This window comes from Echiichthys vipera (genome assembly GCF_963691815.1).
Source record: "Echiichthys vipera genome assembly, chromosome: X".
Lineage (NCBI taxonomy): Eukaryota > Metazoa > Chordata > Actinopteri > Perciformes > Trachinidae > Echiichthys > Echiichthys vipera.
Genome location: NC_139825.1, coordinates 31,979,063 through 32,004,645, shown reverse-complemented (window position 1 = coordinate 32,004,645; position 25,583 = coordinate 31,979,063). Strand labels below are relative to the sequence as shown.

The 25,583-nt window shown below is 44.0% G+C and overlaps 2 protein-coding genes across 2 annotated transcripts in view; one reads left to right on the top strand and one right to left on the bottom strand.

Moving 5' to 3' along the window:
- LOC310965855 (low-density lipoprotein receptor-related protein 1-like) overlaps window positions 1-25,583 on the bottom strand; it is a 106,854-nt gene that overhangs the window by 8,532 nt on the left and 72,739 nt on the right. The window contains 49 exon segments of the mRNA XM_083939608.1: window positions 24-205; window positions 314-579; window positions 701-820; window positions 943-1,080; window positions 1,172-1,312; window positions 1,507-1,629; window positions 1,740-1,862; window positions 1,967-2,099; window positions 2,188-2,294; window positions 2,976-3,092; window positions 3,182-3,307; window positions 4,230-4,352; window positions 4,986-5,105; window positions 5,200-5,316; window positions 5,423-5,516; window positions 5,613-5,761; window positions 5,852-6,040; window positions 6,138-6,343; window positions 7,050-7,237; window positions 7,444-7,563; window positions 7,666-7,751; window positions 7,834-8,017; window positions 8,108-8,295; window positions 8,481-8,621; window positions 8,738-8,860; window positions 8,978-9,106; window positions 9,518-9,634; window positions 9,742-9,864; window positions 11,003-11,152; window positions 11,261-11,374; window positions 11,493-11,612; window positions 11,712-11,840; window positions 12,370-12,495; window positions 13,929-14,121; window positions 14,319-14,523; window positions 14,609-14,798; window positions 18,734-19,108; window positions 19,548-19,672; window positions 19,794-19,945; window positions 20,051-20,177; window positions 20,447-20,576; window positions 20,891-21,025; window positions 21,200-21,331; window positions 21,429-21,554; window positions 21,783-21,923; window positions 22,113-22,262; window positions 22,371-22,465; window positions 24,369-24,543; window positions 25,441-25,581. Coding sequence (XP_083795734.1) covers window positions 24-205; window positions 314-579; window positions 701-820; window positions 943-1,080; window positions 1,172-1,312; window positions 1,507-1,629; window positions 1,740-1,862; window positions 1,967-2,099; window positions 2,188-2,294; window positions 2,976-3,092; window positions 3,182-3,307; window positions 4,230-4,352; window positions 4,986-5,105; window positions 5,200-5,316; window positions 5,423-5,516; window positions 5,613-5,761; window positions 5,852-6,040; window positions 6,138-6,343; window positions 7,050-7,237; window positions 7,444-7,563; window positions 7,666-7,751; window positions 7,834-8,017; window positions 8,108-8,295; window positions 8,481-8,621; window positions 8,738-8,860; window positions 8,978-9,106; window positions 9,518-9,634; window positions 9,742-9,864; window positions 11,003-11,152; window positions 11,261-11,374; window positions 11,493-11,612; window positions 11,712-11,840; window positions 12,370-12,495; window positions 13,929-14,121; window positions 14,319-14,523; window positions 14,609-14,798; window positions 18,734-19,108; window positions 19,548-19,672; window positions 19,794-19,945; window positions 20,051-20,177; window positions 20,447-20,576; window positions 20,891-21,025; window positions 21,200-21,331; window positions 21,429-21,554; window positions 21,783-21,923; window positions 22,113-22,262; window positions 22,371-22,465; window positions 24,369-24,543; window positions 25,441-25,581 — 7,204 coding nt within the window.
- LOC310965658 (galanin receptor type 3-like) lies at window positions 17,009-18,031 on the top strand (the record flags this gene model as incomplete). Its single annotated transcript, XM_083939379.1, has 1 exon — window positions 17,009-18,031. One exon carries the CDS (start codon window positions 17,009-17,011, stop codon window positions 18,029-18,031), a length of 1,023 nt encoding a protein of 340 aa, XP_083795505.1.

The window sequence follows — 25,583 nt, the reverse complement described above, 5'->3', positions numbered from 1 at the left end:
CCGGTCTCCAAAGACCTGCTCACCCTCTCTGGGGGTCAACCACAATGGCATAAGGCTCATCGATCATGCCGGAGATGAGGGTTTTGCGGTGGCGACCTCCATTTATCTGGGCCACCTCGATGACGTCTCTGCCAGAGTCAGTCCAGTACAAGTTCCCTGCCACCCAGTCCACAGCAATGCCCCGGGGCATCTTCAGATCAGGGATCTGAACACAGAGACACAGAAACAGCACTAAGTCCCTGCAAAATTGGATGAACACTTGTTTGTGTTTATATCATAAGCATGCATTAAGTATGTTGTGTTCACACTTCACCTCCACAGTTGTGACCCTCGAGTCACTTTGGCGTCGGTTGCGGTTGCTATTGGGGGAGGAAGAGGAAGAAGGCAGATCATAGGAAGAAATCCGCCCTGTGTGCCAGTTTGTCCAGTAAATACGGTTCGCCTTGACATGTAGGTCCATGGCATCAATGCGCACGTTGGCATCGCCCTGGAAGACCTGCTCGTAGCGCCAGTTTGGCATGGAAGGGTCCAGGCTCCGGATCTCACTGTCATCTGCAATGTAGAGCACTTGTCTCGGAGCTGGGGGTGCACAGGAAATTACGCCCCGTCAAGAAAAAGACAAACAGATCATTGTAGTAGAACAGAGAGAACATGAAGGCATGAAAGTACACCAAGTGTAGGTTATGGTGGAAGTACCCACCATCAGCCTTGCAGGTGTCATTGATTCTGGTGAAGTACTTGTGGCAGCTGCACTTGTGGGAACCCTTAGTGTTGTTGCAGATGTGGGAACACACTCCAAACTGCTGACACTCGTTCTTATCTGTGTAACACCGCCGGGGAACATGATACACATTACACACAGTTTTCAGTCTTCAAGAGCAGATTGTAACCACAACACAAAACAACGTGCAAAACGGAGCAAGGGCCAAGAAAAAACTGCACCTTCACATCTGTTACGTCCATTGGACAGGAAGCCGGGTTTGCAGGAGCAGAAAGAGTCAGTGCCGTTCACCACACAATGAGCTTCATCTCCATCTCCACACACTGTCCTGTTACTGTGGCAGTCATTCAGCACGATGTCTGCGCATAGAGGAACATGTTGCACATATTCACACATGGAATTTCCGCATTAAGACATCATTATCATTAAGACACCTGTACTGTAACGCACCTTTCTTATTGCAGTTGATTTCATCAGAACCGTAGTCCGCACAGTCATTGAAGTAGTTGCAGCGCAGGACAGAACTGATGCAACGGCCATTAGAGCACTGGAACTCATCTTTTTGACATACTGGCGTGGGAGGCGGCGACGCTGGAAGAGTACAGAGATCACAGAGAGGTCATCACCCTAATCATTACACACAAGTCATCCCAACCCACGATTTAGAGTCTTATCCTGTTGCAGTTTAAACAAAAATGTGTTTGAATTGTTAATGCAACGTTACAGTGAGTTCTCTTTGAAACTGTTAAATTGATTAATAAGGACAGAAGAGTAAACAAACTCACGGCAGTTGTCTTCATCGCTGTTATCCCCACAGTTGTTGACAGCATCACAGCGTTTTGATAAAGGCAGACACACGCGATCATTACGACAGCGAAACTGCCTTCTGGGTGGGCACTGGAATTTAACTAAGGAACAGAAGGACAGAGATGTCAAGAAAGAAAAAGACTATATTGAAGCAAGGCATCAAGCGATCTACAGCGGATACTGTCGACTGTCAAAACGCAGCGCTTCTCACCGCACTCTTCTGGATTCTCATCCGAGTTGTCTCCGCAGTCGTCCTCGCCATCACACTTCCAGCCCAGGGGTTTACAAAGAGTGTTGTTGCACTGGAACTCTTCCAGGGGGCAGTGTCTACCCGCTGAAACATGGTGTTGAGAGAAAAAGAAAAAGGAATGAATGACATGTAACATCCCATGCTGATGCGCAACAGCATCCAGGACAAAACAAGTGTGTGTTCCTTACCACCACTGTCACATTTCTCCTCGTCACTGCCATCCAAACAGTCCACATCAGCATCGCAGCGCCAGCGGATGGCAATGCAGTGGCCGTTTTTGCACTGGAACTGATCACTGTCACACTGCACATCGCAGCCATTCTGGACCAAAACAAAGAATTACTTTTGTTAAGTGTCAAATTTCAAAGCAGAATGTCAGTCAGGAAGATGAGAGATGGTTGAGGGATACCTCGTCTGAACCGTCGGCACAGTCATGGTCCCCATCGCACTTCCAGCGCCCGGCAATGCAGCGGCCGTTCGTGCAGGAAAACTCGCTCTCCGAACACTGCCGCGGCACTGAGGACGGAGAGAAGACAGCTTAGAGGGGGCAAGAGAGGTCGATCGAGCAGGAACAGAGAGTAGAGGAGAGGAGCAAGGAGAGGCATAAGGGAAGGTAAAAAAGAGAACAGACTGCTACGACTGTTGAGAGCCAGACGTACATGGAATGAAAATAAGGTTGATCGTTCACTTCACAGGATTGACTCATGGGAATACAGAAGCGGGGATGGTGCAACATTCTGGACTGCATGTTGTGGAGGAGGAAATGAGCTAGTGAGATTGAAAAAAAAGGAAGGGAGAGGCTCACAGAACAAAAGACAAGCGCAGGGAGAGGGGGGGGACAAGGGCGGCTCACGAAGGACTAGGTAGCTGAGGTTGTGAATTGTTGAGCGGAAACTGTGAAAACACCTACCTCTGGCTCACATCAACAGGCCAGTGTGAAATGCAAAATAGACATGAGATGATGTGAGATGTGCAAATGGTCACAGAACTAATTAATGCAAAAAAGAAAAAGAAATCAAAGTCTCCAAATGTGTAGTTGAGTAAATATAATGAACAAAAACACAGTGAAAGGTGAGACATTGCTTACCAATAGAACCAGTCTGCTTACAGCTGAGCTCACATAATATAAATCATCGCTTTCATACTGAAAATAAGCTGTGGTTGTGGTTGTTGTGTGCGTGTGAGAGGGGAACCTACCACACTTGTCTTCATCAGAGTTGTCCCCACAGTCGTTGTCGTAGTCACATTGCCAGCGGCCAGGCACACAGCGGTTGTTCTTACAGCGGAACTGGTACGGCTCACACGTCCGCTCATCTGAGCACCAAACAGACATGATAAGTACAAGCGTGGCGCCGTCAGCAACTTCCTTTCCTTTCCTTCTCCATGCACCACTCTGTCCTTACCACACTCTTCCTTGGGTTCATCTGAAGCGTCTCCGCAGTCATCCTCTCCGTCACACTTCCAGCGTGCTGGGATGCAGCGCCCCGAGTCCTTACAGCGGAACTCATCCACACCACATGTCATTTGAGCTGCAATAGAGAGGATTTAATGGATTAGACGCACAAGACACTACACATGAGAAGGCTTATTCACTCTCTTTCTGTAACAGAATTAACAGTTAACAAATAGATAACAGTGTTATTATTAAGCTTCAATTAATCCTTGTGCGAGTTAAAAGTTTTAACAAACATCAGTCCTGGTCATGACAACCAGATACAAATTTTCAGAACTTTAGGTTTTAAAATGCCAGTTTGTTTACATAATAATGCTGTCATTTTTAATGTTTTTTTTATTATTATTTTATTATAGTTATAAATTAGATTATTATATAATTTTTGTTCACAGTCTGAGATATGTCAGTGATTAGCAGCAACATTGATTTTGATGAATTGCATCAAACACTGTGGTGCTCCATGATATAACAGCGACGCTCCTAGTGGGAACCAGGAAAACATCTGTTTTCCCCAAATAATACATGATTTTATGCTGCAATGGTATTGGGATCAAAAATCATGATTTTAATGGTTTCAATAAGGGCATTTTTTCCCTTAAGGGTCAGTATTTTTGGAAACACAGTTTATCATTCAGTAGACTCAATACAGGAGCTGAGGCTGAAAAAAACCCTACCCATGCCAAAAGGGATGCCATATGCATTAGCAGCCAAAAACAATTTCGAACATTTTGCCAAACATGTCCCTAGTGATGCCAAGGGTTAAGTGGAAATCAACACTCTCCTACAGTCACTTCTGTTGTGGCCGTATAAATTTAAGTTTCTTTTTTAAACTCCAAACACCATTGCAATATTCTCTTTATTTATTTTGTTATCTATTACTGACATCAGGAGCCTCTCTCAATATGATCAGTCAAGCCATATTAGTGAAACATGTCCATGCTGTACAGGAGGTTTATTTCTTAAGCAGTGTAGCACAGTAATAATAAGCTGCGTCTTACTGCAGTTGGCAGGCTCATCAGATCCGTCCACACAGTCATTGTCCCTGTCACACACCCACACCCGTGGGATACAGCGCTTGGTGATGGCGCACTGGAACTGGTTGGGGGCACATGTCACTTCAGCTGCACAAGAGACAGACATATACTCCACTGAATACAGAAGAATCACTACCTAATAACAAATTTCCCTCATTAAAATGACAACAATGCTCAAGTCATCCTAGTGGCCCCTAGAGACGGTGATATCCTTTACATAATAAGATGATGATTTTGCTATTCTTCTTACAGCCTTGCCTTTAAAGGTGCTAACATGTAAATTTTGACCTGAGAATGGCATGGCAGAAGAGTTCATTTGATATCCCTCTGTGGAGGATGAATGCGCTCAACAAATGTCATGGCAATTACATTATGCAACATAATTTGGCCTAAGGGGACCGCTAAAGAAAAGGTTGAAATGGACAGAGATCCTCTCGGGGGGCTTGACAGTTTTTCAGCAACTTCCTGTCTGCTCATTAGATTTGAGATACAGTCTAAGTCGAAACTGTTGCTCACAGAGGCAATACAGGAAAGGTCAAAGGGGTCACTATACACACTAGGGATCCTCCAGTGACAACAAAATGCATTTGTGTGTTTTCAGATAAATGAACAGACGGACACACTATACCAAGCAGGGCATCCTTAGGCACTGCCACTAGCAGGGTAAAAACTGACAAATAACAGAGGGCCTAAGGGAACCAGAAGGACAACAAAACTCACGACAGTCTTTCTCATCCTCTCCCTCTCCACAGTTGTCCTGTCCGTTGCAACGGAAGATGCCAGGGATACAGCGACTGGGGTGTGTACACTTAAACTGACTTGGCAGGCACACATGAATGTCTGGAAACAGAAAGACAACAAACGAAAAACGTAGGGATTGTTATGGGATGCCTACTGTAAGAAAAAATACGAAAGCATGAGTAGGTGTGTGTACCGCAATTGGCCTCATCGGAGTTATCTTGGCAGTCATTGTCACCATCGCAGATGTATGCTGGGTTGGTGCAGATGCCTGTACCACACTGGAACTGGCCTGGTCTGCACTTAAACTCAGCTACAGTGACGAAACAGAGCACATTTATTAACCAGAACACACAAAAGCACACACTGCAACAATGATATATTATGATCATTTTAGCCTGGCTACGATGGTCACTCACGGCAGTCTGCAGGCTCATCTGAGCGGTCCCCGCAGTCATCCTCAGTGTCACACTTCCACCAAAATGGGATGCACTTGTCATTTTTGCAAACAAACTAAAGGGACGAAAACAGAAAAGGTGTTTATTTTTTCAAATGAATAGTGTGTTAATACGGGCAAACGTCTAAAACAATAGCCACAAGCTAGCTCACCTGACTCGCAGTGCAGTTGGACAAGCACTGTTTACCATCAGCTGCTAGGTAAAAGTTAGTAGGGCAGGCACACTTGTAGCCTCCTCCAGGTGAAAGCAGACACAGGTTACTGCAGCCTCCATTGTTGACTTGGCACGGGTGGTCAGCCACTGAAAAACAAGGAAATTAAGAATTATCAGACAGGGATCAGGACATGGATGAAGATGTGTTTTGTAAATAACGGATGACTTGGTTATTACCTTCAGGCTGTCGGTAAGGGTGGTAAATGTGGACGTCCATTGGTCTGTGTAAGGTGCTGATCAGAACTGTCTTGTTGATTCCGAGTGTTTTATGAGCTCTGTTGATGGACTTTGTCTCCCAGTCAGTCCAGTAGATGTACTCCTCAAACAGAGTCATAGCAAAGATGTGGGGGATATCCTGAACAAGAACTACCGGGGGCAGAAAGACAAGTGAGATAGTAACAACAACTGGAAAAAGTGTACAAATGGGAGCCGTCGCCCCCAGTTGAGTTCATGTGTGTGTTACCTGTGTGTCTGTTGGTTCCGTCCAGGCTGGCAAACGCAATGTAGTCCTCTCGAGCATCAGCCCAGTAGATACGGTCGTTTATAAAGTCCAGCGTGAGGCCATTGGGCCAGGTGATCTTATCCTCCACAATGGCACTCCTGTTGGAGCCATCCATCCCGATCCTCCCTATGTGGGGGGTGTCACCCCAGTCTGACCAGTATAAGAACCTGTCAGGGATGTGATGAATTAATTTTAGGTTTATTGGTCAAACAGATCAGGAAAAAATAAATCGTTTACACTGATTAGATCCTACAAAAAACAAACCCATTAAAATCTGCAGTCCTCAGCAGAACTGGGAGCCATTAGTGACTCAGCTGAGACCAACTGTCACGTGACAACAATTCAACAAAACTTGAACTGCAGACGGTATACACAGTGCTGAGAGTAGAGGTTGCACTTAAGTAAAGGTTTTCAACATGTAAATAGTTCAATATGTATAGCATGTGAAGCCACCATTATTTCTTTTTACAATATTGCTAACTCTTGAGGGCACTAGATTTCATTTTAATCCCTATTTTTGTAAAATAAATTATCAAAGAAGATAATTCATAGCAGTAAATTTGTGTTGTTGTCATAGAGCTGCAGGACTTATATATTGCAGAAAAAAAACGAGGCTACAGTGATTAAAATGGGGCAAAGCAAAAAAAGACACCTCAAAGAGGCTTGGGATTTCTGAGGGTTAAAAGTCAGTCTATTATGCATTTACTGTATTTAACCCAGCAGTAAATTAATTGATGGTAATTAGTTAATTGATAAAATTTACCAACAGTATATGCCATTCAAAAAGAATGAAAAAAACTTTCTCTGTTCACGAAAAACTTTGCTACAACTTTTTTAATCCAGAACTTCAAAGTTGTGTAGTGTCACTCTCACCCGTAGCGCACGTCCACAGCCACAGCACGCGGCTCCCTCAGGCCGCTGTTGACCAGAACGGTCCGGTACGCTCCGTTCAGCTTTGACACCTCGATAGTGTCCCGTCCCTTATCGCACCAGTACAGGTTTCCTCCAACCCAGTCGACTGCCAGACCGTCTGGGTTGCTGAGCGATGTGCGATGAAGGACCTAACAAATGAGCAAGCAGTATTTACTTGAATGAACACGCTGAATCTGTGTCTCACAATGAGGATTTTAGTTCATTTCCCAGGGTTTTTACTGCACATACATGCATACAAATGAGGATTAATTAATCATTTTAAATGCAGGTTTTATGTTAAGACCAAGAAGGTATTATATATTATTATCAGCCACTGTCCGCTATCCACACTGACCTGAACATCGCTGCCATTGATGTGCATGCGCCGAATCATGCTGCCCTGGGTGGTCACATCTGTCCAGTAAATCATCTGCTGGCGATAGTCAAAATCCAGAGCCACAGCGTTGTTCAAGCCCTGTCAAAGCACAGGAGCTGCGTCAGTCTGGACCGGCGATAACCCCCCCTTTGTATGATTTCTAAGCTCTTCAAAAGGACATGCGGTATCTGCAAGTCTCACCTGTTTGAGCAGTGTGTAGTTTGAGCCATCTAAGTTGAGCTTCCTTAGATAGTAGCGGTTGGCAAAGATCAGGAAGGGTTCTTCATCTGGAGGGAGGGAAACATCACACGTGAGTGAATTAACCTGAAACACTTCCTGAATTTTATTTAATCTCGTCACGTTTATTACCAGAGGTTGATTTGCATATGGTGGGGTTGTCGGGGCTAAGCTGGAAACCCTCCACGCACAGACAGTGGAAGCTGCCATGTGTGTTGATGCAACGCTGCGTGCAGGGGTAGGTGGTCGTGCACTCGTCTATGTCGACACACGTCTTCCCGTCGTCTTTCAGACGGAAGCCAGGGTGGCATCTACACTGTAAGGGGGGGTAAAGTACAGAGCAGGTAAAGTGACAGAGCTGCTATTACTGGAAAGCTCAAATCAACATTTCACGGTGTTCACTTACCTTAAAGCCTATCTTAAGGTCTTCACAGAGCTGGGAGCAGCCACTCAGTTTGCTGTTCAGGCATTCGTTAATAAAACAGTTCATCTCATCAGAGCCGTCGCCACAGTCATCCTTATGGTCACAGAGCAATGTCTCATTGATGCAGATTCCATTATTGCAAGCATACGCGCTGTCGTTGCATTTCTTCTCTGTGAAAATAAAGAAAGGAATGATGCCTTAACATGTGTCCTTATATACTGGATGTGCCTTCTTCATATTCACCTTCTGTACTGGTGGTCTGCAAGAATGCTGTTTGCAACGATGCACTGATTGAATTAGATGAGTAAATTAAATAAAAAGTAAAGTGCTTCTGGAGTGGCTGTGTGGATCAAACCTGAGCCTGTGCAGCGTGGGTTTTTGGGGGCTTCGTCTGATTGGTCATGGCAGTCAAAGTCTCCGTCACACTCCCATGAACTCTGGATGAGGCAGCGTCCGTTGGCACAGCGGAACTCGTTTGTTCCACATGTTGGGTATTCTGCAGAAACGTCACAAGGAGAGTTGAACTCATTGTTAAGAACAAGGATGAGGAGGAGGAGGAGGAGGAAGCTTTTAACATTCCCTTCAGGAATAAAAGGTCATGGTTCCACTCACCACACTCCAGGGACTCATCTGAGCCGTCGCTACAGTCGTTGTCATGGTCACACACAAAGTGCTTAGGGATACACTGTCGGTTCTGGCACATGAACTCACTGCCGCGGCACGTGTTGTTGAACACTGAAATAAAAAAAATATTTGGGGGAGAACATATGTATGTCTTTCTTTGTCTCTCCAAGTTATTAAATCTTTGTCTCTCTGAGCTATTAAAATGTGAAAACCCCAGCCTGAACTCACCACAGCCAGCTTTGACACTCTCGTCAGCCCCGTCAGGACAGTCTTTGTCCCCGTCACACTTCCAACGCTGAGGGATGCACATATGCGATCCAGGACACTGGAACGCCTCGGGACTGCAGGTTTTGGTCTCTGTGATTGAAAGAGATTATTGATGATGCCTTTTGTTGCCCTAAGTATTTGTGAATATACTGCCGACGCTGGAAACAATCACAAAAATATATATTTTTTAGAGGGATAATATGAACTGTTTAGTTGCTCTTAACAATATAATATTGATGAAGCCATTACAAAACCTAAATTCTTTGCATAAATGCCCAAGTCCATAGTCCATATTGCACTTGAGTATTGTGCAGTAGCCACCAGATGAGTTAAAGCTCTAGTCAAAATAGTATCACAACATCCACAAATGAGATGCATGTTCATATTTTTCTGCAGAATCGCCTGCTGCCAAAATATCTGATTTGTGCTCAGATTTGTAAGCGCTAATTGTTCTTGTTATTGTTTGTGTGTACTGAAGCTAAGCTAAAGCCCAACACTCACTGCACTTGCTGTCCTCATCACTGCTGTCGCCACAGTCGTCTGCTCCGTCACACACCCAGCGGTTGGGAATGCAGCGGTGGTTTCCACACTCAAATTGAGAGGCTGAGCAGAATTTATCTAGTGGTCCAGAAAAGAATGTATAAAGTGAAAAAAAAACAAGCAGCAAAACAAAGTAACGGCCTGTTGCGCTTCAGCTTGTTTGGCCCTTTGGTATCTAAACTTACCGCAGTGAGCCTCATCCGCGCCGTTCTCACAGTCATTCTCCTTATCACAAGTCCAGCTCATAGGGATACAGCGCCCACTCGGACAGGCGAAGAAGGGAGTTGGACACTTTGTTTTCCCGCTCCCTGGCAGAGTGACAGAAAAGTGGCAGTGACTTGTATTTTGGGTTTGTATTTTAACATGTTCACCTGCTTTAATGTTCAAAAAACACATTATTTTTCTGAATATGTCTGAATATACCTGCATTCACTCTCTGTCTGAAATGCTCTGTTTTAGTGCCTGTCTCTTTAAGCGCTTCTCCTGAAAAACCCCACTCAGCACGGATTGATAAACGTTTTCAGGTCTTAACAGCACTCGTCTCTGCATCTTCTTTGCAGCCGGGGAATGACTGTAACGGCACTGTAGCTGCACTTTCTACCTATATACGTATAGTAGAGTTGACATCACAACTGTTCAGAAGTCATGATGGCTCGTTTTAACCCTTTAGAGCCCAGAACATTTCCTGATCCCATCCACACATTCCACTGAATTCACATCTATCTGATTTGCCATCATGCTTGTTAATTATCATACGAAAAAGGACAGTAGGACACCATGCATCATAGCACAATGGTTGAGGGGAATGACCTCTTATGTTGCTTTCGAGAAGATAAGCTTAACAATAAAAAACATGCTTGGCAAGTTTTGGAAGATATGGTACATTTTCTATAATTTTCTTGAGAATAACAATATGGATGTAGATGGTTCGATAGATGACAAATAGGACTTAGTACCCCCCACCCCCTCTTTTTTAATTATATTTGTAGTTTTCATTTTGGTTTATTTAGTAAAGATGATATTAGCAATACATATTATGTTTTATTGCAAGTCCCCCCTTCTTCTATTATTATTATTATTTCATTTATTGTTTGTTAAACAAACAAAAAATGTAATAAATAAAAAAAGCACAGTAGAACCCATTGACCATGTAAATGTGTACACTTTTATGCTATAAAGTGATTACAGGGTTTTAAAGGGTGTGTGAATTTCCTTGTGATACTTCCACAATATTTATATAGCACCTTGAATTGCTTTATAATCAAGAAAGACGTGGAAATCTAATTTTTCAGAATATGGGACGTTTAAAGATTTACTCAAGCACGAGGAGGGACATAGGAAACTGAATTTACACTGCAATGTCAAGAAGAATTTCCTCACAAACCACAATTTAATGCATGAAAACATCTGCTGTTTTAGCTGTGAGAAAATATGTGTAGAAAATACCTGGGCAATTTCTTTCGTCTGAGAAGTCTCCACAGTCATTAGCTCCATCACACAGCCATGAAGGGGCGTAGCAGAGTGTAGTGAACTCGCACTTCTGAAATGTCACCCCTTTCACTCCCAGATGGAAGTAACTGGAACAGTCTGTGGCAGCTTTAAAAAAAAAGAGCAGTGCTTCTTTATACTGTAGCCTGGAAGAAAGTGTTGGCATTTTTCATGACATTTAGTTATTTTAGAATCAATCTGATCATATGAACTTACTGCAGTTCATCTCATCACTGGCATCCTCACAGTCCACCTTCTGGTTACACTTGCTGGAGTTGGAGATGCAGCCTCCGTCTCTGCACTGGAACTGATCGGCGGTGCACAGCGTGGCTGACAGACACAAAAATGAGAGATGGTGATTATGTGGAATATAATGTGAAAATGTCATATGGCTTCGGGGGTGGGGTGGTTTGGATGGGGGCTTGTTCAATCAGAAAACTCGACTCACTGTTGCAGAAGGCTTCATCAGAATTGTCGCCACAGTCGTCCTGCCCGTTGCACCAGGAGCTGTGCCCCACACAGCGGCCATTCACACAGCGTCTGTAGCCCTTCTTGCACACACGGTTGGCTGAGAACCCCAACAGGAAATGATGCAGACTCAAATTACAAATGTCAACAGCGAGAGTATGTTTGAAAGTGTTTTGACTGAGAGAAAGGTTCCACTCACCACAGTAGGACTGTTTCTCATCAGACTTGTCCTTGCAGTGGGCCATGCCGTCACAAGTCAGGGTGTAGTTAACGCAATCTCCATTTCCACACTCAAACTCATCAATGTTGTTACATGTCGTGTTGAGGGCTATGAGACAAAGACAGAAAAATGCACTTAGGAAGAATTGCTTACTCCTGAGGCATGGAGCAGTAAAATCTTCAGTGCTCATGCAAATCCTTCCAAAGACTGATCTCAATCTTTGAATAAAAAATATGTTTTTTAAATATTTCAAAGGTTGCATATTGTTCTCATTTTCAGGTTCATACTTTTTGGGGGGTATTTTGGGTTTCTACTAGAACATGGTTACATGCTTTAATTTTCAAAAAACACTATTTTCCTCGTACTGTCTGTCTGAATATACCTGTATTTCTACCTATGTATAGTGTAGTTATCACAACCATTGAGCGTTTTGATACTTTCACAATATTTATATAGCACCTTGACCTGCTTTATAATAAAAAAAACATGAGTACCTCACAATATGGAACCTTTAAAATCTTTTAATAAAACAGTCCACAAAAGATAACTTTAAAATAAATCTTTATATGGTATCACTTCTCTTGCATCTAAAGTTTTTTAAGCCAAACATTTTTAATGATTCCCTGTCTTGTATTACCAATGCAGGTGTTATCTTCCAAAAGCTTCCTGTCACCACGGCAACTGCAATTGACCCTTCCCTCAGAGGTCAGCAAACACAGATCCTGACATCCTCCGTTGTTCACACGGCACAGAGAGAACTCACCTATGCAGAGATGAGAAAAGTTAGAAGAGGTGAGCCACACAAAACTATACATCTCAGACCACACACACACACACACACACACACACACACACACACACACACACACACACACACACACACACACACACACACACACACACACACACACACACACACACACACACACACACACACACACACACACACACACACACACACACACACACACACACACACACACACACACACACACACAAACACAAACACACACACACACCTATATCAGCAGGCGGACATAACTACATAACTGCATAAATGTGGCAATGGCTCTGCCTCCAACGAATGCATAATTCAATGTGACTCAATCTAAATGGGATTTGCAGTCATTACCACAGGCCCTCGTCTTGTATGATCGCTGTGGGTACTGGAGCGAGAACGGGGCAACTTGACGAAAAAGATGGCTGACGATACAGTAGAGAGAAAAAAAATGCCGTGCTTCACTGATTTAAAAGAATATAGATAATTTGGAGATGTAGAACAAGATGAAGTGGAGTATGGACTAAAGTGAAGCAATTTAGCAGACACTTGTTTGTGAGTCTGCTGTGATGTAGAGCTTATATTGGGGTTGTGAATATCAGGCGGGTAAAATGTCAGATTCATCTGCTGCAGTGTCACTCTTTACTTGTGTCACCTCACTAACTGCTCTGTTGGGGTAGAGAACCATCCTTGCGCCTGTGTTTGTGTGCGTCGAAATACAACACGCACACAGACACACAAAAAAAACACATTCAAACTCTTCAGTTAATTAGTTTAATTTGTGATGGCCCAACTGCCCTGGGGTCGCCAGGGAACGATACTCTGTACTGTAATGAAATTTCAAGACGGTCCGCCAAATATTGCTTAATATTGTGTTTCTGCAAAAAAAAAACTAAAAACAGAATTGTAAAAAAATCGGAAAAGGGACAGGAAGGGAAGGAAGGAAACTTAAACTCTTCTCCCTTTGAAAAATTCTGGATCTGACCTCGAGCACCGCCCATCACTGCTGCCATAGTTTCTCTTTTGCATCCCCAGCGAGCTGTCTGGATCCAGAATTGAGAGATTGACACTGGTATGCTGAAGTTTCAACGAAGAAATACTCGGCCATGGTGATGTCTGCTCATTTTGCTTTTGATATTTAAAATAACACCATATAGACATGTTAACAAGATTTTCTTATGAGGGGCTCTTTAATTCTATTAGTATTTTCGCAACAATGTGAAGTATCTTGACTTGGCGGGTATTTAATTAGCTGGATTAGCCAAAAATAAGCATGTTTGTAAAGGATTTTCTCCACATCACGCGGTCCTACACATTATATACATCAAAAACACTGTCACGATACAGTTCAGAGCAATAATAACACACACATATACAGATGCATACACAGATGAATCCCTCACTGTGTAAAAACTCACAGCTGTTGGTGTCGTTGGCCACAGCGACAATCCCCATTGGCTGTTGCGGTATGTCGGCACGCAGCACCTTCATGTCTCCTCCTGTGTATTTGTCTGCCCGCAACACAGCTCTCCTCACCCAGTCCGTCCAGAAGATGTAGTCACCATACACGGCCAGGCCAAATGGATGGACCGGCTCATTCTTCAACACCACCTGCAGGGGGAAGCACAAACACAGTCTTGACCTGACACATGCAGTAAATTCAAGCCTTTGAACAAACTTGAAACTTGAAAGGATACACAAACTGTTACTAGGTTACCCCATACTAAAGCCATACTGTTGTACAAATGTTATCATTACGCAGCATGGTGTACACTGTATGTGTCTGTGTGAGTGTGTGTGTTACTTACGTAGCGGCGAGTGCCGTCATACTCGCAGCGCTCTATCTTGTCAAGTGTGGCGTCAGAGAAATAAAGCTTTTCAGCACGGTGGTCTATGGCCAGGCCGTTAGGGGTTCGGATGTCACTGCCAATGATCACAAGGACGTTGGAGCCGGCCAGTGTGGCACGCATGATACTGGGAGACTGCTCATTCCAATTGGTCCAAAACATGAGGCTGCAGGAGAGAATAAAAATCAGTAATGTGCACGACAATTTTATTAGTTTAGCTTTTTTAGTGTGATATGAATTAACATATTGACCTCTGACACTCGTCAAGGACAAAAGCTCTGGGGTGGTCATCCCCCGACATGCTGACCACAGTGTGCCTGTCAACGGCACCCCAGCGGCTCTGATCCACAGTGTGCCGGGTGATGGTCGAGGTAGTGTAGCTGGTCCAGTACAGCATATCCCAACCCCTGTGGTACGCCAATCCTTCTACCGAGCCAACGTCTGAAAAAGAATGAAGGAACAGAGAGAAGAGGGGGAGATAAATACAGAGAACAGTTGAAATGGCAAAAGAACCACAAAGGGGGAGAAGACAGAAGAGAAAAGAGAGTAAGGAAAAGAAGCACGTCAATCCCAGTTCTGTGTTAAAAGGCCAAATGTGGACTGTCTGGCAGCAGCTCAGTGTTGGCAGTCTGCTGTGGGGCAGCACAGAGCCAGGCCTTTGGACATGACAGCTTGGTATTAATGACCAAGAACACAGTGTGATTCAAGGCTTTTATCCAACAAATAGCTCACTAAAAAGGTCAAAATAACAGTTGCCGCCTAGCCATATTACTTTCCATCGCACTACCTCATCAGATGAGAAGTAAAAAAAGTAATTCTTTCTGCTCCAAAGCCTTGAAATGAGTAAAAGGTTACGAGCTCCTCGACTGCACAAAGGCCAGAGAACAGGCAAGAGTCAGCCAAGATGGAGGAACACACAGTCCAGCAGCGGCAGATAGAGAACGGCTGCTCTGCTGGTGAGTACACACACACACACACACACACACACAAAATGTACTTCAGGAAGGGACATTTTGAAAACACCCACACATCAGATCACTCCAGTGCCAAATAATTGGTAATAGCTGACTTCTTGTTACTGTTACTGCAATGGAACAGTGAGGGTCTAATGATTACAGCTGCCTTTTCCAGGGCTGGGTATTATGATCTCACTGTATCAGCTTGGGCAGGAGGATGAGCAAGGTTCACCACCAGGTGGGACACTTAACACTACACCTCAAAATCTCCAGTGCAACGCGGCGGACATGAATCAACATTTGTCTGGCTCGTGCTAGGGGACTGTGAACGAAGCAAAGCAACTGGAGAGGTGAGCGAAGGCATGCAACACAAAAAACAACTCCCCTCTGCCTCTCATACTCATAAATCAATGCCCTAAAAAAATCAATGAGGAGCAACATGTAATCCATTCGCCCCCATTTCCTCTTTCCTTGGTGCTGTTAATGAATTGTAAATCTCAAGCCTGCAGCTCTCTCTACTCAAATTCTGCCTTTCAGTTCTGTTTATCTTCCCATTGTCAACTTACCCCTATCTCTGGGTTCTTGTGCATTTACGCTTGTTGCGTACACTGATACAGATGATTTGAATTTACAGCTCTTGAGCTCAGCTGGTTACACTGACAATGATAGTTCTTTATTGCAGTTATCTGCAGTAGGTGCGATAGCAGTTCAGTGTTTGCTAATAAACCGGCGGTCAATAATTACCCTGATTTCTGAAAGCAAATACTATTTCTGGCTGCCTCTGTGTATAGACCATATCTGTGTGTGCTCTGTATACAACTATGCAAGGACAACGGTTATAGAAAATGTAGAGATACTTTCAGAAAATGGACAGAAACAATGGATCCTGGGAAAAAAAAAAAAAATGTCTGGCCCCACCAGGCCCTCCCACAAAGTGCAGGCCAGCCCATCTCTGCCTGCTCCATGATAATCAGTCCAGAGTTCACCTGTCGTTTATTCTTCTCTCGCTGTCGCACTACTCACTTCTTGTTTCCTTTTTTGGCAGAACTGTACTTCTCAGAGGATCTGTTCCATGGAGGCTGGATTGAGGCTGATTGTGGTTTGCAGAGTAACAGGCCCCGATTGAGATGTCCTGTGGATTAGTCGCCTGCTCTGAGGTGACAGGAAATCACACAACCTATGGCATTTAGCTCTTAAAAGAGCTTGGAGCACTCGGAAGAGATGGAGATGAAAACCCCAGAAATCAATGGAGGCGGTCTGAGGTGATTTCACTCACTCGACCCCCATCTCCCCCAGCCAATCAGAGCTGGAGCCGATTGTAAGGACTGGAGTGGCTTGATTCACATACAGCACATTGGAGAAAGCTTGAACTCTACAATGAAAATGGTAATTTGCTGATGAATGTGGTTTAAAGGGAGTTTCATTTTCACAATGTAAGAAGGGACATGAATGTATGCAATCTGTGTCTTTGCGTTTTATTAATGTATTTAACATCCATATTCAATTATTGTTAAATTTTAACATCAACTTTTAAAGCAGTCATTGGAAATCAGTATGTTATTACTGACCCGCAGCATGAGTAATCATTCCCCTATGTAGTGGGTAGTTTTATGATCAACTGAGTATATTTGACCCAACCAAAAGCCAACAGTGGCAGCATGACTGGAAGACACCTCCATTATTAAAGAAGACAGGATGCTTCTGTGGAACTCTACAGGTTCAGAGGATCTGCTGGGGAACAGCAGTGACACTGGGCTGGGCAACGTGGAGCAGGTCCTGGTCCCGATATTAGATGTTCTGATTCTGGTCCTGGGAGTTATCGGACACACCATGGTGATGGTGATCCTGTGTGGGAGGCGGAGACTTGGGGCGGGACGTATACAACAGTCCCCTCAAAGCTCCATGACGGGCACAGGAACTGATGTCCTCCTGTTGGCTCTGAGCGCTGCAGACCTGCTTTTGCTGTCCATGCTTCCCTTCCACACCGTTGCCATAGCCATGCAGCATTGGCCTTTTGGAGACTTCATGTGTCGCTTGGTCGGCTTCTTGGGATCAGCCTGCTCCTCGGCCAGTGCCTTCACATTGGCCGCGCTGGCTGTGTCTCGCTATCTGACTGTGGTACGGCCTGCCAGAGCCTTCGGTCTCCTCTCCCCTCGCCGGGTGTCTATAGCCACTGCGCTCATCTGGGTTCCCGCCTGCTGCCTGGCTACTCCCCAGCTGTTTTTTCGCTTTGTGGGAACCCCGCGCCGAACCCCTGATGGCCTTGCTTGCTTTGCTTTCCTGTCCGTCAGAGACCAGCTGATCTATGGATTGCTCCACTTCCTCGTGTCCTTCTTGCTTCCACTTGTCACCATTGCGGTGGCGTATGGCAGCATCTACATGTTCCTGTGGGGGAGGCAACAGACCAGCAGGGCCCCCCAAGTAGAGCGCTACCAGAGCAAAGTGACACAGACGTCGGCTATGCTGGTGCTGGCTTTTACCCTGTGCTGGCTGCCTTCCTATGGCCTGACGCTGGCCTTATTGGCGGGTAAAAGCTCAGGGGCCACTGGAGTCTCACCACGTTACGGACCCTTCAGCGTTTTCGCACGCCTCATGGCGACCTCCTCTACGGTGATGAACCCCATCCTCTATGTACTGATGTCCCAAAAGTTCAGGCAGGACCTGCTGAGTTTGTTCAAGAGGGGAGGGCAAAGAGCCAGTGATGCTGAGGCTGCCTGACAGTATTACTACCAACATCTTGCCTGACACAAAAACCTGACACAAAAACACTTGGAAAAACCTGACTACTGAGAATTAATGTCAAACAATTACCAGCTGCTCTGCTGAAAGACTCACGTGACAGAAAAATGGACATGATCATTACCCTCACCAGGAAAGTCCACTCAACAAGGCAAAAAACAGCCCTCACGGCAGCAGGAAACATTCAACATGCCTCTTAACAACATTCTCTGGCAATCTGGATATTGTACAAGAAGATCAAACCGGTAGCCCTAGGAGGTGCTGGGGGACAAACAATCCTGACTCATGTTTTCCTTGTAAAACAGTATAAAGTGAAGTTGGTAAAACATTTACAGTGCACCTGTGTTTTGTTGTGGGGAGATAAGGTGATTGAAGGTCTATCTGTTTATGCTCGTATACATTCTGTTCCTTTCCTTTTGTTTCTAGCTTCCTGGCTGTGTTCAGATCACTGGGAGTGGTTTTCTCCTCCAAATATTTCTCACTGGGGGTCCGATGTTTATAACTAAGGTTCTTTGTTATTCAGCAAAAAAGTGGAGTGAAGTAACCATAAAGGATTCTAACAAATAACCCAATATCAACTTTGGGAGGATAATACACTGTACATAGACTGGGGCATAAGCTTGGTAGCGGTTCATTGTTGAAAGACAAGTTTACACAAGCTTAAGATGTAGGAATACTCACTCTCTACCACAGTCTTGCGGTCAGACCCGTCATCGCTGATCTGCTGGATGTTGCCGAAGTGGATGTCACTGAAGAAGATGCGGTTAGCTCCCTTTCCTCCACCTCCTCTGTAATCAAACGTGAGTGCAATGACGTTCTTCATGTGCTCTGGGTCCTCGAACGGTTTAATGGGTGCATTTAGGTTGTTTTCATCTGACAGGTGGACACTCTTTAGTATGGTTCGCTCTGAGTAAAGCAGGTAGCCATCGTAGTCACGGCAACTGCAGCCATCTTCAGCCAGCATGCCATGGGCACAGGCACATGTCCGCTGTCCGTTGCCACGGAAAAGACAAAGTTGCTGGCACCTGCCGTTTTTGTCTTTGCATACGTTTGTTCCTGCACACAGACATGAAATTGTGAAAAGTCATCAGCTACAATAAATTTCTGAAAATTAAACATGAAATTGCTCACAAAAAAAACATTGTAACAGGATAAAAAAAAATGCTATACGACATTTAATCAACTATTAATTGAATTCAAAAATACAAATTGTCTTGAACAAATGCTCATCCTTTGAATGTAAAGCAGTCATTTTACGCTTTAAAAGGAGACACATGCTCATTTTCGAATACATGTTAACATGCTTTAATGTTAAAAAAACATATTTATCTGTGACATCACAACTGTACAGAAGTCCTGGCACCATTTCTGAATACAGGATGTCTGTATTTCTCTGAGGACAGGGCATTTTGATACTGTCACAGCTTTTACAGTATATAGTATCTCTTTTTACAAAATGGGATATTTAAAATTTAAAAAACACCCCGGTGCTTACCTTGCTGCCTGGCCCTGTTGAAAACCTTGATGTCTTTGAGCTGTACCCCAATACCAGTCCTCAGAGACACAGAGTCTGTGGCGTTGTCCTTGCTGCCTCTCTTTATGGAGCCATTAGCATGGGTCCTGGTCCAAATAAATCAAAACATTTAACAAAAATAGACTTGTAGATGAGTAAAATATTAAGACTGAAGACAAATATCACTCACAAATAAGTAACTAAAGAGGAAGGGAGGTTATATCTGACCTGTCACTCCAGTAGATGTAGCTCTCAAACACAGACACAGAGAACATGTCCATATTGTTGTTGGCCAGCACCACTTCCCTGTTCTCTCCAGTCTCCAGGTTGATGCGCTCAATCTTATCCGTCCTGGCATCACACCAGTACAGCAGACTCTCCTACATGCACACAGACATAAATGGTTGAGATAATGCTGAGATGCAGTGTTCACTATTTGGGCTGTAACAGTGATATAAATGCAAGAATGGCCCATTATACTGCACCTCATAGTCAATGGAGATACCATTGGGCCAGCTAATACTGGCATTGACCAGGACAGCCCTCTGAGAGCCATCCAGGCGAGACCGTTCAATACGGGGGTACTGGCCCCACTCTGTCCAGAACAGGTAGCTACACACACACACACACACACACACACACACACACACACACACACACACACACACACACACACACACACACACACACACACACACACACACACACACACACACACACACACACACACACACACACACACACACACACACACACACACACACACACACACACACACACACACACACACACACACACACCTCAGTAATCAATAATGACAAATTACTGGAGCAGAAGCTACAGACAGCTACAGTAGTAATTGGAGTGTTGTTTCCTCTCACCCTTTTGCAGGGTGGACAGTGATGGCACGGGGCTTGTCCAGTCCCTGGGAGATCACCACATAGCGGAAAGAGCCGTTCAGTCTGGCCACCTCGATGACATCAAAGCCTTGGTCCGTCCAGTAGATGTTTCCTGTAGAGAATGGAGAAGCAACAACCTGTCTGACCTCCTTTTTTTTTAACTTAAAATTACTTTCATGGGCCTAAGAAATCTCTTCTGTGTCTGTTTATTTTTGTGTATCGCTTTCCTATTTTCTCACTTAGCAAAATGGGTTCTCCAGTTAAATTCTCCCTTCCTACTGTTTGGTAACAGACAAGCAAGGATGGTTAGATATACTGACAGCAAAAGTCCAAAAGAGTATATTAATATGTGTAATTTATGCTGTTTGAACTCCACAATTTTGGTCATGAGCACTATGTTTTTTACACGTCTGTGGAATCTATCACCTGCTATCCAGTCCACAGCGATGCCCTCCACCCTGCCAATGCCGTTAGTGACCACGTCCTCTCTCCAGGTCTGATCCCTCTTGGCCCTGCTAATGGTGCTCAGGCCCATGTCCACCCAGTAGATAGTGTCATTGTCTGGGAAAAGAAGTGAAACACGTAAGAATTGGACTGAACAGAACCACAACCCTTATAAAGAAACATACTAAATGCAGCTGTTTATTTTAGTTACGACACAAAATACCTTCCTGCTTAGGTAATTCTTCCTTAACTAGTATTTGATGGGAAAAAAACTGTTATGTTCAGACTTACCAGCATGGAAATCTATGCCCACAGCCAGGGATGTGCCTGACACCGGTACCAGGGCATCAGACTTGTCTGATGGGTCCAGAGGAATACCACGTATGCCTTCATGCACAGAGTACAGCAGGAAAGAGCCAACACCTGCAGCAAACAAATGCAATTCCCTGTTTTTATCATTTTCATCGATCCTTGAACTCATATTTGGCAAAATCAAATTATATGCATGAATGTGTCTTACCCTCACAAGACTGTTGTCCTGTGCGCAGGCTGTATCCTGCAGTGCACATGCAGGCCCTGGTGGTCGGGGAGGTGGGGAGGCATAGCTGGGAACAGTCTCCATTGTTATTACTGCAAAGATTGGTGCCTGGGAACACAAAAGCAGCGAGGACAAATACACAAAACAAATCAAAGAGGGGTTACGGAGACATAAACAGATGTGCTTTGGCATAGAGGAACAAGCGACATGGAGCAAGGAAAACAGACCTTCATGGAGACATGGATATATTTCACTCCCTCCCTCCCTTTCTTTTTTACCAAACAAATGTTGCACAGGCTTAGAAAAAGTTTGCTGTGTGGCAGCCAACCATTGCACCTTTCTGCACGGTTTCATTGTAGATTTTCATGTGCATCATGGGAGATGTGCTGTTCCTCAGGACTTTCCAGTTGCCACCGTCCTTCTTGTCACAGGTTCCTATCTGGTCAGTTCCTTGGTCCGCCCACCACAACTTCTCTCCTAAAGGATGAAACACATGAGAGGATGCTCAACACTCTCAGACCTAACACTGGAAGAACCCTCAACTTTAAAATCTAAAAAAGGCGCATACACTTGCAACACAGTCACGGTATCATGTCATTGCTGAGCTCTCTCTTCATACATCTACTTACATCACTGGCTAAAATTAACATTTTTTTGGAGAAGTACCCATGATCGCCAGAGCAGTAGCCTTGGTCAGCTTGCCCTTCGTTCCCTCAATCACTTCCAGTCCAGAGCCGTCCAGTTTACAGCGGTTGATGGTGCTGTTTCCTGAGCTGATCCAGTACAGCTGCTCAGCATCAAAGTCAATGGAGAGACCTGGGGAAAAAAACAAAGCAAGAGCTGATGTGCATTGTCCTGCCCTGTCACCAGGGTGTGCTGTCTCTCATGCAGTCAAACAAAGAGATACAGTCTTATGTCACTCACCCACAGGGCCTTTCTGGTTGGTGAAGAGGACGCTGCGGTTGCCGCCGTCTGTGTTGGCTATGCTGATGTTGTCCCCATCTGTCCAGTAGAGTTTGCTGAAAGAGGCAAGCAAGAGAGAGAACTTTGATTTATTTTCAGCACATCATAATTCACCCTTGTTGACTAAACGTAATCATTAGGCCACCTAATAACACGCACAAGCCGAAACCATACTGCTCAGTGTACTGCAGGGGCATTCTTATCTGCAAAAACGTTTATTAAACCATTTGAAGGGAATCAATTTGCCATCCTGAAACTTTCTGTCACACTAAAGCCAATTCATCTCTTCTCTCATTTTAATCTCAAATAAATCCACAGCACAAATTCACGCCGATCTTTGCAGGACTGGATTTGGGCAGTGTGCACCTTTTAAATGGAATAGAATTATTTCATTCATTAATCGTTGAAGTTTGTTATGACTATTGTTATAGTTTTTAATCAAAGTTATTGCTTGATTGCTGGATGGCTGCCTTTCGATTTTTTTTACCTGAGGCCATTGGTTTATATGTTGTTTTTTGTGGTTGCGTGTTAGACCTTAAATGCTCTCTCTCTTGAAAAAAGTGATCTATTACTCAGCACGACTGCAGTGTCAAATAAATTGCCAACAACAAAATCCTGTAGAATCTGTGGAGCATCTGACCTGTAAATCACACCAAACTGTGTGTGACTTTATCAATGTAAAAAAAAAAAGAAGAAGAAAAAAGAAAAAACAAAATAAATATGTCGGTCAAGTTCAATAGAGGTTCATGAAATATAAGTTATGGAGACTTCGATTAATCAGCAGAAAAATGACCTCTTGCTTGTCGCTGCCTTCAACTTTTTTTGCTCATCAAGCTGTTCAAAGTCCTCACTGAACACACATGCATGGGAAGTAGGACAATACAGTTGTCTGTCACTGTGTTTAGACTGTGTGTAATATATGTTTAATGGTTATCTATCCTCTGCTCTCGTTATCCACTTCCTGTCAGATCCCACAACATCCACCACACCCTTCACTTGTTTGCCTTCAAATGAAGTTTTTGAAGCAGTTAAACGTCCCACATTCCCATGTTTTGCGAGTTTGAGTTTGTCCCTCCCTGACTCTCTTTGCCCCCACCCACTCCTGGAAGTATTCTGGGCAGTGTGTGTGTTTGTGTGCCAGAAAGAGGAGACAGCCCCAGCATATGGATCCAGCATCTGCTTCTCATTTTCCTCCATGCCAACAATGGTCAGATCGGAAACATTCCTCCACTTAAGTAGGCTGAGCCTTTGAAAGAGAGGAAGGAGTACACAATAAACACAAAGAGGCAGAGACATTTCGTAAGGAAAATATCCTGTTTTCCTCCACCTTAAATACTCGAAAAGTACAAATATTCCTGCAGGACAAAGCTAAATATATAAATACAGATGGTCTGTCTCTGCTCTGCTGGAAAGAGGAGGGACTGAAGCCAGATTCCGTTTGGGGAGTTGGGGGGGGGTTTCAAGCGGGAGGACCGGAGGGAAAAATGGACATTTGCTAAACAAGGCAGGGGGGGACAGGATGTGATATAAACACTGGAACAGAAATAGCGACAGAAAGTGACAGAGACACTGGCAGTAAATAATTCATAGGTAGTCTGGGCGCAGGAGCCATCTTTCAAAAATAGAAATGGAACAAGACGGTGAAAGACCGCAACAGAGGAGAAAGATGACACGCGGGGGAAAAAAATTGGAACCACTTCCTGAGTGAAAAAACAGTCAGAGGTCAACGACCATCTATACCAAACTACTCTGCCTGTCATCGCTGACTGCAAACAGAGGGGAGCCTGACAGCCAGACACCGCCTGAGTGTGTATGACTGTGTGTGGAAACCTCTGTGTGTATGTATTGCAGGTTAAAGGTGAAATCAGGAGGGTGTCTGAGAACAATTTCAGAAAGTATGACAGCTTTAGTGTTTGTTTGTTTGTTTGTGTGTGTGTGTGTGTGTGTGTGCTGACCAACCCCAGTATTGGATGCAGCACTAGACAGTGTGGTTTGTCCAGGCCCTGGATGACAGCATTTTTGAAGGAGCCGTCCAGTCTTGCAACATTAATCTGTTTCTTATTGGCATCATAACTGGTCCAGAACAGGTTCCTGGACACCCAGTCCACTGCCAGGCCGTGAGCGTTGGGCAGATCTGAAGAAACATAAACAACATACATAACAGATTTATCAACTTTCTCAGTCAAGGCCGGTTTGTCATTTCTAACCTACAGCCATCAGCTGAATAGATTATGGTCGCTAACCGTTTTGTCATCTCGCTCAATAACGTCAACTGTGAGTTGATTATAATCTTTTTAATGTTTCCAGGAGATTTGTTTGAAACATAACCAACATTAAAGGGTCTTAAATATACACTTAATGGTTACACACAGTGTGATGATATCTTGCTAGAAGGCAGCTACTAAAGCTGGATGTCAGGTAAAAAGACATTAGCCTGCAAAGTCTTTTGGTGTAGAGTATCGTCCTTACTAATGCTACATGCACTGCTTTGGCATGGGCTTTATTACAGTTACTCAGCTATAATTGGATAATTAGTGTAAACGGTAAATTACAGTGTCTGTGTCTTTGCAAAATAAGATACAAGAGCACAGCAGAAACACAAGAAATTTTGTATCGCAATACAGTGTATTTAGATAATTCTTAAAGCACTTTTCAAATCATCATGGCTTAATTTGCATGCATTTCAATTAAAAAAAGATCAATAAAATGCTAAACTTAGGAGAAAATCCAATATGAAAATGAAAAATCTAAAAATGGAGAAATGACAAATATCCCTTTATTTATTTATCCAGGAATGTGAGGGATAATCATGAAATCAGTTGCATTCATTCTTGTTTTTTTCCCTGCTTTTCTATAATATACTGCAGTCACTACAAGAGGACGTTGTTTATTGCAAATGGCAATGATTAGTCTTCTTGAAGCAAAGCATATGTCATAATATCCAAGTGAAATACACGAAATCTAACTAAAAAGCGTAAAAACAATGAGCCTTGAGTATGTTGTGTATTCTATCGTGTTGCCTCCTCCATACCGGCAGACACCACAGTCTCAACTCCGGTGCCGTTGATGAAAGCTCTCTTGATGGTCTGGGTGCGGACGTCTGACCAGTAGATACGGTGCTCCAGAGCGTCGTAGTCGACCACAGTCACATTGTCAATGTCGGGCACAGTGAAG